At 38.4% G+C, this 17,180-nt stretch overlaps 2 protein-coding genes across 12 annotated transcripts in view; one reads left to right on the top strand and one right to left on the bottom strand.

Annotated features, from left to right (window-relative positions):
* The window catches only part of INPP5F (inositol polyphosphate-5-phosphatase F), a 94,620-nt gene extending 88,711 nt beyond the window's left edge, over positions 1–5,909 (top strand). For 3 of the 4 annotated variants that reach the window (XM_086378643.1, XM_086378647.1, XM_086378644.1), the window contains 4 exons: positions 699–772; positions 1,226–1,354; positions 1,920–2,007; positions 3,662–5,909. In XM_086378643.1, coding sequence (XP_086234769.1) covers positions 699–772; positions 1,226–1,354; positions 1,920–2,007; positions 3,662–4,817 — 1,447 coding nt within the window. In that variant the 3' untranslated portion in view covers positions 4,818–5,909. The remainder of the gene's footprint in view (positions 1–698; positions 773–1,225; positions 1,355–1,919; positions 2,008–3,661) is intronic. The other variant, XM_086378648.1, reaches the window with a different exon arrangement.
* A 582-nt stretch (positions 5,910–6,491) lies between these two features.
* MCMBP (minichromosome maintenance complex binding protein) overlaps positions 6,492–17,180 on the bottom strand; it is a 39,693-nt gene continuing 29,004 nt past the window's right edge. For 5 of the 8 annotated variants that reach the window (XM_086378665.1, XM_086378664.1, XM_086378668.1 and 2 more), the window contains 5 exons: positions 13,993–14,158; positions 12,922–13,055; positions 11,883–12,047; positions 9,001–9,089; positions 6,492–8,369 (listed from right to left, as the gene is read on the bottom strand). In XM_086378665.1, coding sequence (XP_086234791.1) covers positions 8,243–8,369; positions 9,001–9,089; positions 11,883–12,047; positions 12,922–13,055; positions 13,993–14,158 — 681 coding nt within the window. In that variant the 3' untranslated portion in view covers positions 6,492–8,242. The remainder of the gene's footprint in view (positions 8,370–9,000; positions 9,090–11,882; positions 12,048–12,921; positions 13,056–13,992; positions 14,159–17,180) is intronic. The other 3 variants (XM_086378666.1, XM_086378662.1, XM_086378663.1) reach the window with 1 other exon arrangement.

The raw sequence follows: 17,180 nt of genomic DNA on the forward strand, positions 1-17,180 counted from the left end.
ACGATACCATAGTTAATGTTTCCCCATTGTTAGGTATTAACATACTTTTATCTTTTTTGCTATGAGGAATGAGACAGCTGTGTGCAGATAATTGTGTATGTGTTCACATGCACTTCTCTGATTATAAGGATATGATGAATTACTACTTTTTATGCCTTAGAAATGACACCCAGTTAACAATGCCACTAGCAGAAATGCAAGTACTTCCTCATAGCCTTCACCAGAATAATTTTTCTCAAATACACAGTCACTTCTTGGTCTGGTATGAGCTATCATTTTTCAGCCCTTGGCCCCGGTGCCTGTTGGCACTGATCATTTTTTATTTTGGATATCAGATTTACCTGCCAAATCAGGAATATGTAGCTCAGTATCTGTTTTGCTTTCCTTTTAGGTTAAGTTTTAGGCTTGTTGGTTTTCGTTTTTGTAAGAGCTTTTATAAAACTGAATTTAATTTTCCTTTGTGATTTCCTTTAGTGTAAGATCTATAAACTGATTTTCATTTAGCTATTGAACTATATATATATATATATATATATAAAATTTCATCTAGTTTTTTAAATATTTAACTCTTTACCCCAGAATGTATTGTGTTGTGGAAGACTTTGCCTGCATAATGGTTGTTGCTATTATGCCTCAGCCGACCAGCCAAATATGCTTTTGATTTTAATCCTCTTCTTACTCCCTTTCCCTTTGTCTAGTTATGATGATGAAGTTGACAAAGTAAACCAGTATCAACGACTGAGTCTTGAAGACCTGGAAAAAATAGAAATAGGTAAATTTTTAAGATACTAACCAGGTCCTAGAAAGCAAATACTGTTTCTTCCAAGAGTGGGTTGTTATTTAAGCAACTGGTATAATAACATCTTACTGGAATCAGAAAGGAGTAGTCTAAGTAGTCCATTTCTTAAGATTCCCTTCTATGTTTTAGAGATGAGTGGTGGATATAGTCTAATAATAATTGTTTATTACTTGTCCTGTGAAGATTAAGCCTAGGGTCTAGAAAGTTTAAATATTTGAGACTGAAGAGTTTTTATTTATAGTCTTATTAGACCAAGTCATCATGGTAAACGTGTGTGCTTATTCAGATGAAAAAAAGTGCTAAATTGATGAATCAATCATCAATATTTTGAAGTATTTGGATAATATCAAAATATCAGTATTTTGAAGATACAGAAGAAAGTTAATGTTATGTGAAAGATTAACATATATTCTTTTGGGTTCTTAGGTCCTGAACCCACTCTTTTTGGTAAGCCAAAGTTCTCCTGCATGCGACTGCACTACAGATATAAAGAAGCAAGTGGCTATTTCCATACACTGAGAGCTGTAATGCGCAACCCAGAAGAGGATGGGAAGGGTAAGAGAGGTGAAAGTATTCAGTTACAACTTAATCTGCTTTTATAAGCCCAAGTGCAGCTGGGGACTGCACATACCATTATACAAGTGAGTGATCAGGAAAAATACCTTTGTGATTTGAGATCTTGAAATAGCAGCTTTGTTCCCGGCAGTGCAGGGACACAAATTGATTAGTTTGGGCAAGATCTATTATGGGAATCTTCAGTGTGCTTGGCCATTTGAGTGTGATGACTTTTCCTACCACATACGCCTCTCATGGAAAAGTCAGGAACAACGCCTGTCTTGTTCGTGCCTATTATCTCAGCGTCTGGCACAGTGTTTGGACAGATGTGAGTTTCCGAATAAACTTTTAATTCCAATTGATTTGGTTCTTTTGTTGTTCATTTAGTTTTCTGTTAACATTTTAGAACATTTTGAATTAGGGGAGTGAAGAACAAGTAGTGTGTTTCTGTAAATTATAACAAGCTTTTATTATAAGATTAAAATCCCATTTTGAGTTCTGAGTTAGAACTGCTAGTTTTTAAATGTTTTTGCTCAAGTGGCAAGCAATTACATTTGGGTTTCAGATACCCTTCAGTGCATTGCGGAGATGCTGCAGATCACCAAGCAAGCCATGGGATTAGATGTACCTATAATAGAGAAAAAGCTTGAGAGGTAAGTATACCACTTTGCACAGAGTGTCTTTATTCTACAGAGAAAATAAAGTTTTACTTCTTTTAAAGTCTCTGCAAAAAGGAGAGAAATCACATTATGATACTGTGTTGATTAATTTAGAGGGGGAAGGCTATCTTTGTGGATCAAAAAGTAGTAATTTTATTATTGTTGTTGTTGTTAAAACAAGTGATATGTTTTAAAACTCCTGACAGGGAACATTCAAATTTAAATAACATTTTAGAGAAAATAAACAGCCAGTATATTTTAAACACTAGGTTAATTTGGGAAAAGAAAGCCTATAAACAAATTATATTTTAAATTTGTGGTTTTTCCATCTAATGAGCAGGTTTTAAGTTCCAAATTCCACTAGAAAGGAGGACCATCTGGTCATCTAGATAAAAATTTTCAGTCTTCTGTTAGAAATAACTATTTCAGTAGCTTTTTAAAAAAGCAGTACTGTATTTAATAACTCTTTAACATAATTTTTATGAAATATTCTCATGACCAGTGATCCTGTATGACCAAGTGTTGAACTCGTGTACTGAGATGTGCTGTAAATAGGACTGCCTTTTTTCTCATTTTTAGCAACCAGGAGGGCTGGCTAAGGAGAAAACACAGATTGTTTATGTTAAATGTCCCAAGTTTTCTCAAATAAATTCAGATAACCCACGGGAAGCATAAGGAAATGGAGCTCTTTCCCCTCTTCTCTGCCTGAATTCAACCAAAGTGCAATGTGTGTAGATCAGCTTTAGTTAAAATGCTGTAAATATCCATTTATAGTCAGTGTCTCCTTTGCTGGTGGTTTAGATCATGGATGTAGTAGATCTGTGCTCCCCCAGATTGTAGTGAGTCACCACATATGGCTGTTTTGAAATGTGAATAGTTCGAATTTTGGGGTGTGAGGTTTTTGGGGAAAGATTCTCAGAATAATGCAAAAACAGAGGTTGAGGCTACCATTAGGCTTCCCTGCCTCCTCCCCGGCCTCCCCTCCTCTCTGAATGCCAGGGAGAACAGTTGAAGGAAGCGTGCCATCACAAGTGATGATTTGTAAAGACAAAAGGTCTGGTCCAAGAGAACAGAACTCATCTAATTACTATGAAGAGCTTCAGGAGGTGGGATAGAGACTGGAGGTAGTGTTCCTCCAGGGTGGTTCTTCAGTACCCCGTGTGTCCGGCTTGAGAGAGAAGACCGCTCACTCGGGAGATGTCTGTGGCCTGCTTGCTGACCTGGGGTTAAAGTCACATAGCGTGCCACCTCTTCCCTCTCAGTGCCTGCAGGTGACTCATCCGTGTCACTTAACAAAGGCTTCTGCCCTTTTATGAAATATATGTATTTTATGAAATATAAAATACTTCATTTGTTGTTTCAAAGACTTTAAGTTTGAGAAAGATGAAGATACCTGATTAATCATCTCTTTAATACTAATTATGTGTTGAAATGACAAATTTTTGTATATAAAATTGTATTTAGCCCACATATTTGTATTGGACATTAATGCTGTAGCATCAAGTCAAAGAAGTTATTCAGATTTGTCATTAAGCAGTATGCTACTTTTAAGGAATTGAGGCCAACTTGAGTTTTCACTTACATTAATAATCGGAACTGTCATATTGGATTCCATGGGAAATTAACTTTTTTCTTTTCTAATCTGTAGGAAGAGCAGTAAACCTCATGAAGACATCATTGGCATCAGATCTCAAAACCAAGGCTCTTTGGCCCAGGGAAAAAAATTTTTAATGAGCAAATTTTCATCTCTAAATCAAAAAGTGAAACAGACCAAATCCAATGTAAACATTGGCAATCTGCGAAAGCTAGGAAACTTCACAAAACCTGAAATGAAAGTTAACTTTCTAAAACCAAACTTAAAAGTAAATCTTTGGAAATCAGATAGTAGTCTTGAAACCATGGAAAACACAAGTGTGATGGATAATAAAGCCCAGGCAGAGTCAGAAGGGGAAATCTCTTCAGATAATGACTCATATCACTCTGATGAATTTCTTACAAATTCCAAGTCTGATGAAGACAGGCAGCTAACTAACTCTTCAGAGAATGTAGGGCCAATAGACTATGTTCTTCCTAGTTGTGGTATTATTGCTTCGGCACCTCGGTTAGGCAGTCGATCCCAGTCTATTAGCAGCACTGATATCAGCATTCATGTTCCTTCAGAGGTTACTATTGCTCATGACAGTGGGCTTGGAAAAGGCCACGAGTCTTCTTTGAAGAAAAGTCCTTCTGCTGACAACATACACACATTGACTGGATTTGCTAAGCCTGTGGATATTTACTGCCACAGATTTGTTCAAGATGCACAAAACAAAATGACCCAGCCATCAGAAACCAGCTCTGTTTCTCAGCAGGCTAGTGAGGAAGGAAATCAAATGACCAATCAAGTTTCTAGCGAAGAAACTCAGTTTGAATCGACGGAACAGCTACCGTCTCGACCTTCTCAATTAGACGTGTCTTTTTCTGCATCAGGCCCACAGTTTTTGTCAGTTGAACCAGTGCATTCAGTTGTATCTCAAAAGACCCCCGGCTCTGAATCTGGCACGCTTGAACTTGAGAGAGGGCTTCATGTAACTCCTTCTCCTTCAGAGAGCTGTAGCAGCAGAGCAGTCTCTCCTTTTGCAAAGATTCGAAGTTCTATGGTCCAGGTTGCTAACATTACCCAGGCTGGGTTAACCCAGGGGATAAACTTTGCAGTGGCAAAGGTTCAGAAGAGCCCTGCAGATCCTGAAGTAGTTAATGAAGTCCAGCAAAATGAACTTAAAAATATGTTTACACAATGCCAGACACGAATAATTCAGATTTAGTTTTTAGTCACATAGAATCCTGTGGCTTTTATTTAACCCCCTCAAAAAAAGGTGTCACAGAGCGTGTACTATATGTGAATCTAGGGATCACAAATTCTAATTACGTTAATTTGGAAAGGTTTAAAAGACTGAACCTGAGCAGATTTCCAAATTTGAGAGCTAGGACAGTGGAAGTGCATCATCCTAGAATAGGACCTAAGTAGCTTATACACTACAGAGCAGTTTGTCTCTTCACAAGTAATTCAGGAATAGATTACTTTGGGACATAATAATATGAAACCTTTTGGAGTGGGGTGGGTGGGTAGAATGTATGAAGTAGACTCAAAGGGTGGACACGATCCTTTTAGATGAGTAGCATTGTTCGTAATTGTTACTGTTCTGTCAGCTCATTTCTGTGTGTTAACCTCTACAAGTTAAATTCTTAGTTTAGTGACTCTTAAGTGTTACTAGTATGGAGAAACATTTTAATGTAAAAACTTGGTTTAATTTTTGATGGCTTAACCATTCCCTATAGAGTTAGGGCTAATGGCACTGGAATCAAGGAATGTATGCCCATTTGATCCTAATTTTCCCCACATTCTACTTAAATTTTAAATATTCCTACCCTGTACACCCCAAAGTCTAAGAGCATTAAGACCTGTCTGCCATGAAACCTGAGATATCAGATGTGATTACCAGCACCTATTAATTTTGTTCTCTCTTCAGAAATGTTAAAAATATACACATTGGATACTAGTAAAGCTTGAAAGAAGTTTTCAAGTTGTAACTTTTTGCAGGGTGCAGTCCATAATATCTTGTATAGGCTCTCAAAACTGCTGAAAATTTTAGCCTGAAGCACGACTGTAATGTCGACCACGTGGAACCAGGGCCTCGTCTGTAAGCCCATACAGTAAGAAAGTTGCACATCTTATTCCAAACAAGTATTGGTTTGTCTGGTATCTTTAGAGCCTTACTCTGTTGAAGTGATTGTCAGCTAAACATTATGTCTGTTGTAACTTTGATAAGTATTTCCACTTTTGTTATTTATTAGTGGTATCTTTTTTTTAAGTGTCAGATGTGACTATTTAAAATAAAATGTCATTATAATTTAAAGTGACGATGTGTATGAGAATTCCTTGAATAACATTTTGAAGATTAGGATTTAAGTCAGACTGAAGAATTCAGAAGCAGAGGTTAGTATGTTAGCCATAACTGAAACTCTTGGTCCCAGCCTTTCCAAATACTTCATTTTTAAAGTGTTATCATGATTTTAAAAACTAAACATCAAAACTGAACATGTACTCTTACCATCTTTTCTTGAAACTATTAAGGTGTCCTACAACATGAGAGAAAATAAGGTCAGGTGATAAAAATGTATTTTAAGCTCCAAGGAAATTAATTCCACAGAGATTTTTGAAAACTAAAATTAAGGAGGTGATGTTTAAATCCAATGAGGGTAATACAGATGCCTGTTCATTTTCCCAGTGCTTCAAATCGGGTTACTATTGCATTAGATCAACAAATTGCCCCATGGAGAAAAGGACTTATGAAACCCAGAGTACCAATCTCTTACCTGAGTGGGCCCTCAGAGGGGGACACCATGCTGTATCATCTCATACTGAAGTTTCATCTCTGGTAATTTTCCACACAGATCACATGGGGTGAGTCTCATAATTCATGAAAAACAGCCCAAAGTACTAGTAATTTGGTAAGTTTTATTTATTTGAAAGAGGGTTTTCCTTTCAAGGGAACTTTTCTGTAAGACCAGGCAAATTCTGTACTTCTCTTTGGTAAATTACAATCCACATTGGCACAGTAAACGCACAGGAACTAACCTACTCTGTTGAAGTTTATTCTCACAAATCCAGCTGAGCCTTTGTTTTATTTCTAAAAGTTTAAGGAAAGTCTAGTCTACCAGTTATAAAAATGAAAACCAGTTAGAATTCTAAGTATAAACAGATTATTTACATTAGTTTATAAAAATAGATTTGAGTTTAGGAAAAGTTAAAGAACTAATAATTTCCACTTCAGTTCATGAGGCATAGTAGATTGCTCCATTTTCAAGGCTGACCCTGTTTTCTCAGTTTAGGCTCCGGGGCTAGGGGAATGCCAAATTTAACTAATCATTTAACTGATCTCTAATGTTCCTACATTACTGACTAAAGAAACTAATTTTTATATGTAACCAGTGGTAGTGTAACAAAGTAATGTTCTAACCTTTCCAAAGATTCTCGATGCCACAATTATACTACTATGCTGTATCAATTTGCATTCTAGCTATGGATAATATTTTTGTTCCTTTAAAAATTTGTTAAAACTGTAATTTGGTGATAACCTACCTACATACAGTTTTATCAGGGCATTCCTGGACTAGCAGATAATGTTAGTTGATCTAATACGTCTGAACTAATGGATAAACATATAAGAAGTTCAAAATGCAAGGTAATCATCAAAGCAACTAAATGACATTTATTAGGAAAAGAATAAAAACCAATTTTTTTTCTGAAGAAGGCATTTTTTTTAAAAGTTAAATTATTTTGTTCTCTTCCTCTTTGAGCAAAACAACTTCACAGGGCAGGCAGCATTCCCTTTAAGTGAGTCCCATAAACAGTGGTTCCCAAATGCACTGGAGTAGAATGAGAAAAATAAGGACAATATAGTGTGTTTTTTTCCTTCCAAAATAGCTACATTTATTCCATTTAAAGGACTCTCTTGTTCTGAGACTGTTCTTTTATGGAAAAAAAAAAGATAATACAGTGACTTCTTTCATTACTTGGCAAAATAAATTGGCAACTCTCAATCCCCCACAATTTTTGGAAATATTACTGGTCCATGAAACCCAAAAGTCTGGGAACCACTGCCATTTAAAGACTTGCTTTTCATGTTGTTAACAACTATTAAATAAATGGAAAAAAGATGTGGTCCAATGTCTGGGAAATGATACTACATATGTGAATTAACGGCAAGTATGCTCCATTCCCCAAACTTGGACCACTATACATATTCAGACCCACTGTTCATTGGAGAGACAAAAATCTGAAGTGAACAATTCCTTTGACTTTGGAATTGCAAGTTTTCTTCAAATGATGTTCACATTTCTTATTTCAACAGAGTCTGGCCTATGACTTAGCTGAAGCTAAGGAAACTAAGGAAATGGTATATCAGCAACATTATCAATATTAAATTTTTAATATCAAATACATTTTTGTACATTGTTACTAATTTATATAATTATAAAACAAAATTCAAAAGCTCCATAAAATCAGTAAGGTAAAAGCCCTTACTGAATATTATATAAACTTTAGATGTTACCAGGCGTGATTTCAGGAAAAGTCATCAGTTTCTTTGATACAAATTATCTACAAAACAATGTGATATAAATGATATTTGAATTTTACAATAATGTGGCTAGAATTTGCCCATTACTCTCTATAGATGTCAGACCTTTAAAGTTCATTTCCATTGACACATTTCTGCTGTTGAAGCCTGGCTCTTCTTAAAGACTCCAGCTGCTTGGCTCTTAGCCATCGTTCTCTTGACAGCGTTGTCTGACCAGCACTGAGAGACAGAAACCTGGTTTGAAATACAGAAACAAATTACAGACTCTAGACCTAGAATAAAGCCTTTGGGGGGAAAAAAAAATTGGTTTAGAAGTTTTAAAAAAAAATGTTGTTGTGGGAGACAAGACCATCTGGTAGCTACCCAGCTCAACAGCCAAGTTAAGACTTCTACAGAGGAATCCTTTCAGAGTCAGATTTGGAGGGTGATTCCCTCTCTGAGTGGGGCGTCCCTGGTGGCTCACGTGGTGAAGAATCTGCCTGCAATGCACGAGACTGGGGTTCGATCCGTGGGTCAGGAAGATCCTCTGGAGAAGTGAATGGCTACCCACTCCAGTATTCTTGACTGGAGAATTCCATGGACAGAGGAGCCTGGCAGGCTACAGTCCACAGGGTTGCAGAGAGTCAGATACAAATGCGTGACTAATACTTTCACTTTCTTCCCTTTGAGTGGAGAACAAGGAGCATGCCTTGTCCACTGAAGTGACTCTGGCCAAACGTAATTCCCCCTCCGTGAGCCATTTCACAAGGGGGTTTTCAGAAGCGAACAGTTCATTTCCATTTTGTAAGTCTGCCTCAGTTATCCTAAATAAGGAGAGTTAGCCACAGGTCGCTGAAAAGGCAACGGTGGACGGGGACTGACTCACCGAGCTACGATGAGTAACTGGTGGAGATCGTCGGCAGTGATGCTCTGAGGATCGTTCTTGCGCATCTCCACAAAGTCGTCTTCAACTGCCTTTATCAAAAGAGTAAATCAACTTTAAAGTTATTCCTTATGAGGAAATGATATTTGCATTTTGTAGGGAAAAGGATTCTTCACCAAGCTCAAGTAAGACGGTCCTTGCCCAATGTGAAAATGAGGTCAGCCCTGCACCTTGGACAAATGAGGCAGTATGGGTAAAAGGACCCAAACCAAACTTTACACCTAAATTATACCACTGAGGAGAGTGCTGGAAACAACAAAACTCGACTCATTTGAGGTCAGACAGACAGATGCAAACCAGCAATTCGCATAGCAAAACACGATGCCTTTAAATACAGGGAAGAGAGATGTCAGCAACACTGGCCAAGTCAGGACCTCTGAAAACTCCCCCACCATTAAAGAGAACAAGAACACTGGTAAAAATGATCACAATCAGCTCCTTCAATACCAGAAATTAACCAGACCCCTGAAATAAACTGGGGAGCACTTTCTCCAAGAAAGACAAAAGAACATAGTGCTTTGAGGCATTTAAATTTGCCCTATTCCCTCCCCATCTCCAAGCAGCCGTGAAAACGGTCAGGCAACCACTGGAGGGGCTGGTGGGGCTGGAGTGTCAAAGCACCATGCCCAGAGAATTGTCATTACTTGACTGCCTGGTGGTTCCTCCCAAGAACACATTCACAAGGCTGGCTTTTTTTTTTTTAATTGAAGAATAATTGCTTTACTGTCTTGCTATCTTTATTTTACCTGACTGGGAGCTTGTTCAATGTGAACAGCTTGTCTCCCCCCACTCCACCCCCCACTGAATGTTTATCAGAAACAATCAGAAGCAATTATCGACCACCTCAGCTGCCCCAGACCCTGGACAGTAGATGGGGCAAACAGCAGGCTAATCTAAACCATTAAAAAGAAAATCTAGGAATGAAATGTCCATATATTCCCCTGACCACCAGGAATTCACACGGCCACACACAGGCCCAGGGCTGTGCACGTGCTCAGGAGATCTGAGCCTGAGCAGGCAGGCCGTACGCGCTCACTCCTCACAACCCTGTCAGGAGATCTGAGCCTGAGCAGGCAGGCGTACGCGCTCACTCCTCACAGCCCTGTCAGGAGATCTGAGCCTGAGCAGGCAGGCCGTACGCGCTCACTCCTCACAGCCCTGAGGCCCTGTGCGAGCAGAAGGCAAAGGCCAGGGCAGTGCTGTCAACTGCATGGCTCAGTGCCCAAGACTGGCCCCACCATGGACATAGGGTCCCCTGGCTTATAGTGGGAGACTACTTGCAAGCATCTAAGGAAATTAAATTTCTCTCCAATCACTGACCACTGAACTGAGGGAGACTTCTGTGCCCACATACAACTAAGAATACAGACTTAGAAATCAATTCAGAAAAGTCACTAAACAACAAACCCTAGGGCAGGGGAGAATCTGCCAGAGCAGAGGTGCCAGATTATATTATTTAAAGCACCAGGCTTCCAACACAAAAACTGGAAGATCTACAAAGAAACAAGAATGCCTGGCCCGCTTTGTGGGAAAAGAAGAAGTCCTTGAGGAAACCTAAACATTGGAGTTACTACACAAAGACCTTAACTCAGGTATTTTAAATATATTCAGAGAACTAAAGGGAAACAGTTCTTTAACTGAAAGCATGTGAATGATATCAAATAGAAAATATCAAGAGAAATTACTTAAAACATATTCTGAAGTTGAAAAATACAGCTCAAATTAAAAATTCACTTGAAAGGCTCAACAGCAGAATTTAACTGGCAGAAGATTCAGAAAATCTGTAGACAGGCTGACCAACATTATTGAACAGAACCTCAAAGACCCGTGGGACCCATCGAGTGTACCACATACACACCTGGGAATGCCAGGGAGGAGGGAGAAAGGGGCAGGAAGAAACTTAAATAATGGTCAGAGATGTACCAAATGTCTTGAAAACCTCCCCAAAGTATGCATTAATCTGCATATCCAAGAAACTCAATAAACTGCAAGCAGGGTAAACTCAGAGATCCACATCTAGACACATCACAGCCCAACTGTCAAGAGCCAGAGAGAATCCTGAAAGGACAAGAGAGAAATGACTCACTAATGTACAAAGAATCCTCTCACTGGAAACTCACTTCTTATCACAAAGTCCAAAAGGCAGCTGGAGGACTTAATCGAAGTGCTGACAGAACAAGCCTATGAACTAAGAATTTCACACCTAGCAAAATTAGTTCACTTTCAAAAATTAAGGAGAAATTAAGACATTCCCAGATAAGCAAAAACACAGAATTTGTCACAAGCAGATCTCCCTTACAGAATAACCCTGAGAAATATGAAAGTTCTCCAGGCTGAAGTGAAAGTAACTTGGATCTATACTGGTAAGGGTATCGACACGGGTAAATACAAAAGGCAGTACAAATGTCTTTAAAGACAACTGCATAAAGCAATACTCATAAATGTGTTGACAGACATACAATATAAGATGTAATCTGAATGATAATAAAGCACAAAGGAAGAAATGGAATTATGAAGGAGCAAAGCTTTTGCATACTATTATAAGTAAATCTGCATTAATCCTAAATTAATCCCAGATTATCATAATTAAGATGTTAATATAGCTCCCAAGGCAACTACTAACAAAAAAAAATTTGTGTCATAGAAGACAAAATTAAAGTTGTACACTAGTAATATCTATTTCAAACAAAAGACATTAACAGAGGAACAAAAGACATTATGACATAGAAAACAAAAGCAAAATTACCTTATCAGTAATTACAGTAAATGTAAATTGATTATTCCAATTCAACACAGAGAAATCCTTTGTTTTAACCCAAACACACCTTGGTTATTTCATCAGAGATGCTATAATCCAGGAACCTCAAAAGGGTCAGATAGATGCGGAATTTATTCAGCACAGAGGGCAGCACTGCTGAGAGAAGGCTGTTCATGTACTCCTCCATGTTTGGTGGCATTAGCTGTGGCTGTAAGTGGATCTGGCAGTCTGCCTAAAAAGAGAAACAGTACACAGTATTTTCCAAGTTCCTAAATTAATCTAAATTTTTAGGGGATGCTTCAGCTCTATCAGATCCCTGAGGGAAATAGGAAATGTGATTTATTATTAGGGGGAGGTCACTTTTTAATATTAACTTATGTGAACTGTAACTACACAGCGATAATTACCAAAGCTAGCCTTTTCTTGGTTACTTATGTTTCCCCAGTTATCAGTAAGCATATAGAAAGAGAGTGCATCTCTACAAAGTGGCTAATTAAAACGTTTTAGATGTTTCCTTCGTCATGGAATATACTGGATTTCTAGACACCACATAAAGCAAATCACACTTTCACCACAGAAGCTCACCACTGGGCCACCTCGTTCTCATTCACAGGCAGTCCTCAAACATCACGGGTGAGCACATTAGATGCGAGCAACTAGATGTCTTTCAAGCAACTGGGCATATTTCTCATCATTAAAAGACTCAGAAGTAAAGGTGCTCTTCCATGAACCACTCAAGTAACCAGGTTGATTAGAAACATTCTAAAGGGAACTCTCAAATATTTCTCACGAAAGATTCGCAGAAAACAGTGGAACAGAGGCAACAAGAACCAAGGTCTGGATGTTAATCAGGCAATTTACAGACAGCTTCTTCTCCCCACATGTGGGGGTTTCTGCCGCCAACAGCTTTCTTTCCTTGCCTATAATTTTCTAGATACTAGGTGTTCATCCCAGAGAACCAAAATATTCAATTTCCTCATTAATAATCAGCAGCCACAATTTTGAAACAAGCTAAGCTTATTGATAATATGCAGTGCCAAGAAACAAAGCAGAAGTCCCAATCTCTCTCCAATAACTGCCCTCCATTTCAAAACGACCCCTCGTACCGGCAGGAGCGATCTCCCCTCTGAAGTAATAAAAACATTAATGTTGCAGGGAAATTCCATCTGGTGGTAGCTGAAGTCATAATCCACCTTCTGCCAAGTTATTAGGTTGCTCAGGGCAGTCACATTATGAACACCTACAAAAGCAAGAAAACAATTTTTCAGTCGCTTGATTTTAATTACTTAACCAAATTAGTTTTGCTGACACTGATAAGAAGACATGAGATTTCTACTGCTTTAAAAAAGTATGAGAGGCACTGTCCAATTTTCTAAATGACCATTAACTAAGAGGGTTCACAGAAAGTATTTGTCAAGATAGATAAAACATATTTCTGGAGCCAAGATTCCCCACCTACCCACCCAAAATTTACTATCAAGCATATGGTGTGCAATTAGACAGAAAACAGTTTCCAAAAAAATAAGATTACTTTGTATGTGATGTGTTCACAGGGCTAAAATAATCTGGCAGGACCAAAACGGTTTTTATACAGAGATGAGGTTATTGAACTTTAATGAATTTATACTCATTTTTGCCTTAATTCTACCCCATCTAACACTGCTTTTTCTACCTTTACCTCTTGAACTGATTACTAGCAAAGTGTCTTCTGCATTCTCATTTGAGCACAGGTAAAGCAATCTGCTTTCTTATAATTTCATAACATGTTCCATAACATTTTAGTTCAAGCCATTTGATCTTCTAAATATTTTGATTCTTTGGGAAAGAAGTTTAATCACATTGGTTGGTAAAAAAAATGTTTTATTAGGTCTTTTCTACAAGTTTTCTTTTCAGATAATATAGGATTAAAGGCAAAGCCTCCTTCCTTGCAGCCTTTAAAAAGCTATATCACTTACCTGTATCATGGTACAATTTTCATACGATCATAAAACACAGCTGATGTACACAACTTATTTGTTTACCATATAAGCTTTAACTAAATTCACAGAGCAAGCCTTTATCTTAAATATCTGTGAAGTGTGAATCTGCCCTTGTTCACGGTTATATTTTTAGAAAACCATTACCCAGCCTGGCCTCACTGGGACTTAGAAACGGTGGGGAAACGTCAGTGCACACACCTGGTGTGTCCAGCTGCCCCTGCTCCAGGAGAGTCTCGTCAATTACAAGCGAAGTGTTGCTGGGCAGCTGCAGGAGCCCGCTGACCAAGCGATTGGCTGTATAGTCTTTGTGGGGAATGAACTTCAAGTGGTTCATGTTCTCTATAGTCATCTGTAGACGAAAAGACTGCAAAGAGAAATTTCCTAGTTAACAAGTTTCGCTCTTTTAAGAAAATATGTATTTGGAGTTAAACACTACCTTTTATATGGAGAGAAAGATCTTATCAATTTTTAAGGGAGTAGGCTCATGGTTTCTGGAGCTCTCAGAAACAAAAATTTCTACATCCTCAGTAAGAATTTCTCTGATTCTATGAGCTGGTTTATTCTCAACTGTCCTGTTCCGTATTCCTGGAGAATAGTTTTTATTTTACTAGTGAACCAGAAACAAATCATAGACCACTGAGATATATATTGGTATATGTATCTCAAATACACAGAGGCTTAAAAAAAAAGATATCGCCAGAAGCTTGCTAAGACCCGTTTATGGGGTCCCATGAGGTCAAAATCCCGGATAAAGGATCCATTCAGTGTGCAAGAGAGACCAACGAATTTATGACAGCAGAGCATAAAAAGCTCACTGATGAGATCTCAGATTTCACACTTGCAACTCTTTTTGAAGAAAATACCACATGGACAGTTTTTTGTTCAGTATCAGAACATCCACAAAGAACATCCACAGTTATCTGAAAAGGCTGTTGACACAGTCCTTCCTTCGCCAACTACGTTTTCATCTGTTTGAGGCTAGCTTTCCTTCATATACTTCAGTCAAAACATCATGTTACGATAGACTGAATGCAGAAACAGATATGCCAATCCAGCTGTTTATTAATCCAGACATTACAGAGACTGGCAAAAATTTAAAACAACGTCACTTTTATCACTGATTTTTTTTTGTTTGGGAAAAATAGCTATTTTCACAATTTTACTTATGTTCATATATAATTGGTTTGTTTTCAATGACTATCTTAGTATGTTTTAATTTCTAAGATGGTAAATTGAGGATACAAACGACCCACACAAACCATTTCTCTCTGAGGCCTCAGTGAGTTTTTAAGAGAGTAAAGTCAGTCATGAAGACCTATAAGACCTTTTAGAACTAACACCCAAAAAAGATGTCCTTTTCATTATAGGCGACTGGAACGCAAAAGTAGTAAGTCAAGAAACACCTGGAGTAACAGGCAAATTTGGCCTTGGAATACGGGATAAAGCAGGGCAAAGACTAATAAGAGTTCTGCCAAGAGAATGCATTGGTCATAACAAACACCCTCTTCCAACAACACAAGAGAAGACTCTATACAAGGACATCACCAGATGGTCAACACCGAAATCAGATTGATTATATTCTTTGCACCCAAAGATGGAGAAGCTCTATACAGTCAGCAAAAACAAGACCAGGAGCTGACTGTGGCTCAGACCATGAACTGCTTATTGCCAAATTCAGACTGAAATTGAAGAAAGTAGGGAAAACCATGAGACCATTCAGGTATGACCTAAATCAAATTCCTTATGATTATACAGTGGAAGTGAGAAATAGATTTAAGGGCCTAGATCTGATAGATAGAGTGCCTGATGAACTATGGACTGAGGTTCTTGACACTGTACAGGAGACAGGGATCAAGACCATCCCCATGGAAAAGAAAAGCAAAAAAGCAAAATCGCTGTCTGGGGAGGACTTACAAATAGCTGTGAAAAGAAGAGAAGCAAAAAACCAAAGGAGAAAAGGAAAGATACAAACATCTGAATGCAGACTTCCAAAGAATAGCAAGAAGAGATAAGAAAGCCTTCTTCAGCAATCAATGCAAAGAAATAGAGGAAAACAACAGAATCCAAAGGAACATTTCATGCAAAGATGGGCTCGATAAAGGACACAAATGGTATGGACCTAACAGAAGCAGAAGATATTAAGAAGATATGGCAAGAATACACAGAAGAACTGTACAAAAAAGATCTTCACGACCCAGATAATCACGATGGTGTGATCACTCACCTAGAGCCAGACATCCTGGAATGTGAAGTCAAGTGGGCCTTAGAAAGCATCACTATGAACAAAGCTAGTGGAGGTGATGGAATTCCAGTTGAGCTCTTTCAAATCCTGAAAGATGATGCTGTGAAAGTGCTGCACTCAATATGCCAGCACATTTGGAAAACTCAGCAGTGGCCACAGGACTGGAAAAGGTCAGTTTTCATTCCAATCCCAAAGAAAGGCAATGCCAAAGAATGCTCAAACTACTGCACAATTGCACTCATCTCACACGCTAGTAAAGTAATGCTTAAGATTCTCCAAGCCAGGCTTCAGCAATATGTGAACCGTGAATTTCCTCATGTTCAAGCTGGTTTTAGAAAAGGAAGAGGAACCAGAGATCAAATTGCCAACATCTGCTGGATCACGGAAAAAGCAAGAGAGTTCCAGAAAAACATCTATTTCTGCTTTATTGACTATGCCAAAGCCTTTGACTGTGTGGATCACAATAAACTGTGGAAAATTCTGAAAGAGATGGGAACACCAGACCACCTGACCTGCCTCTTGAGAAATCTGTATGTAGGTCAGGAAGCACCAGTTAGAACTGGACATGGAACAACAGACTGGTTCCAAATAGGAAAAGGAGTATGTCAAGGCTGTGTATTGTCACCCTGCTTATTTAATTTATATGCAGAGTACATCATGAGAAACGCTGGACTGGAAGAAGCACAAGCTGGAATCAAGATTGCCGGGAGAAATATCAATAACCTCAGATATGCAGATGACACCACCCTTATGGCAGAAAGTGAAGAGGTACTAAAAAGCCTCTTGATGAAGGTGAAAGTGGAGAGTGAAAAAGTTGGCTTAAACCTCAACATTCAGAAAATGAAGATCATGGCATGAGGTCCCATCACTTCATGGGAAATAGATGGGGAAACAGTGGAAACAGTGTCAGACTTTATTTTTCTGGGCTCCAAAATCACTGCAGATGGTGACTGCAGCCATGAAATTAAAAGACGCTTACTCCTTGGAAGGAAAGTTATGACCAACCTAGATAGCATATTGAAAAGCAGAGACATTACTTTGCCAACAAAGGTCCGTCTAGTCAAGGCTATGGTTTTTCCAGTGGTCATGTATGGATATGAGAGTTGGACTGTGAAGAAAGCTGAGTGCCGAAGAATTGAAGCTT

Source organism: Bos grunniens, chromosome 26 (assembly GCF_055505025.1).
Source record: "Bos grunniens cultivar Pamir isolate PY7600 chromosome 26, Bosgru_T2T1.0, whole genome shotgun sequence".
Classification (NCBI taxonomy): domain Eukaryota; kingdom Metazoa; phylum Chordata; class Mammalia; order Artiodactyla; family Bovidae; genus Bos; species Bos grunniens.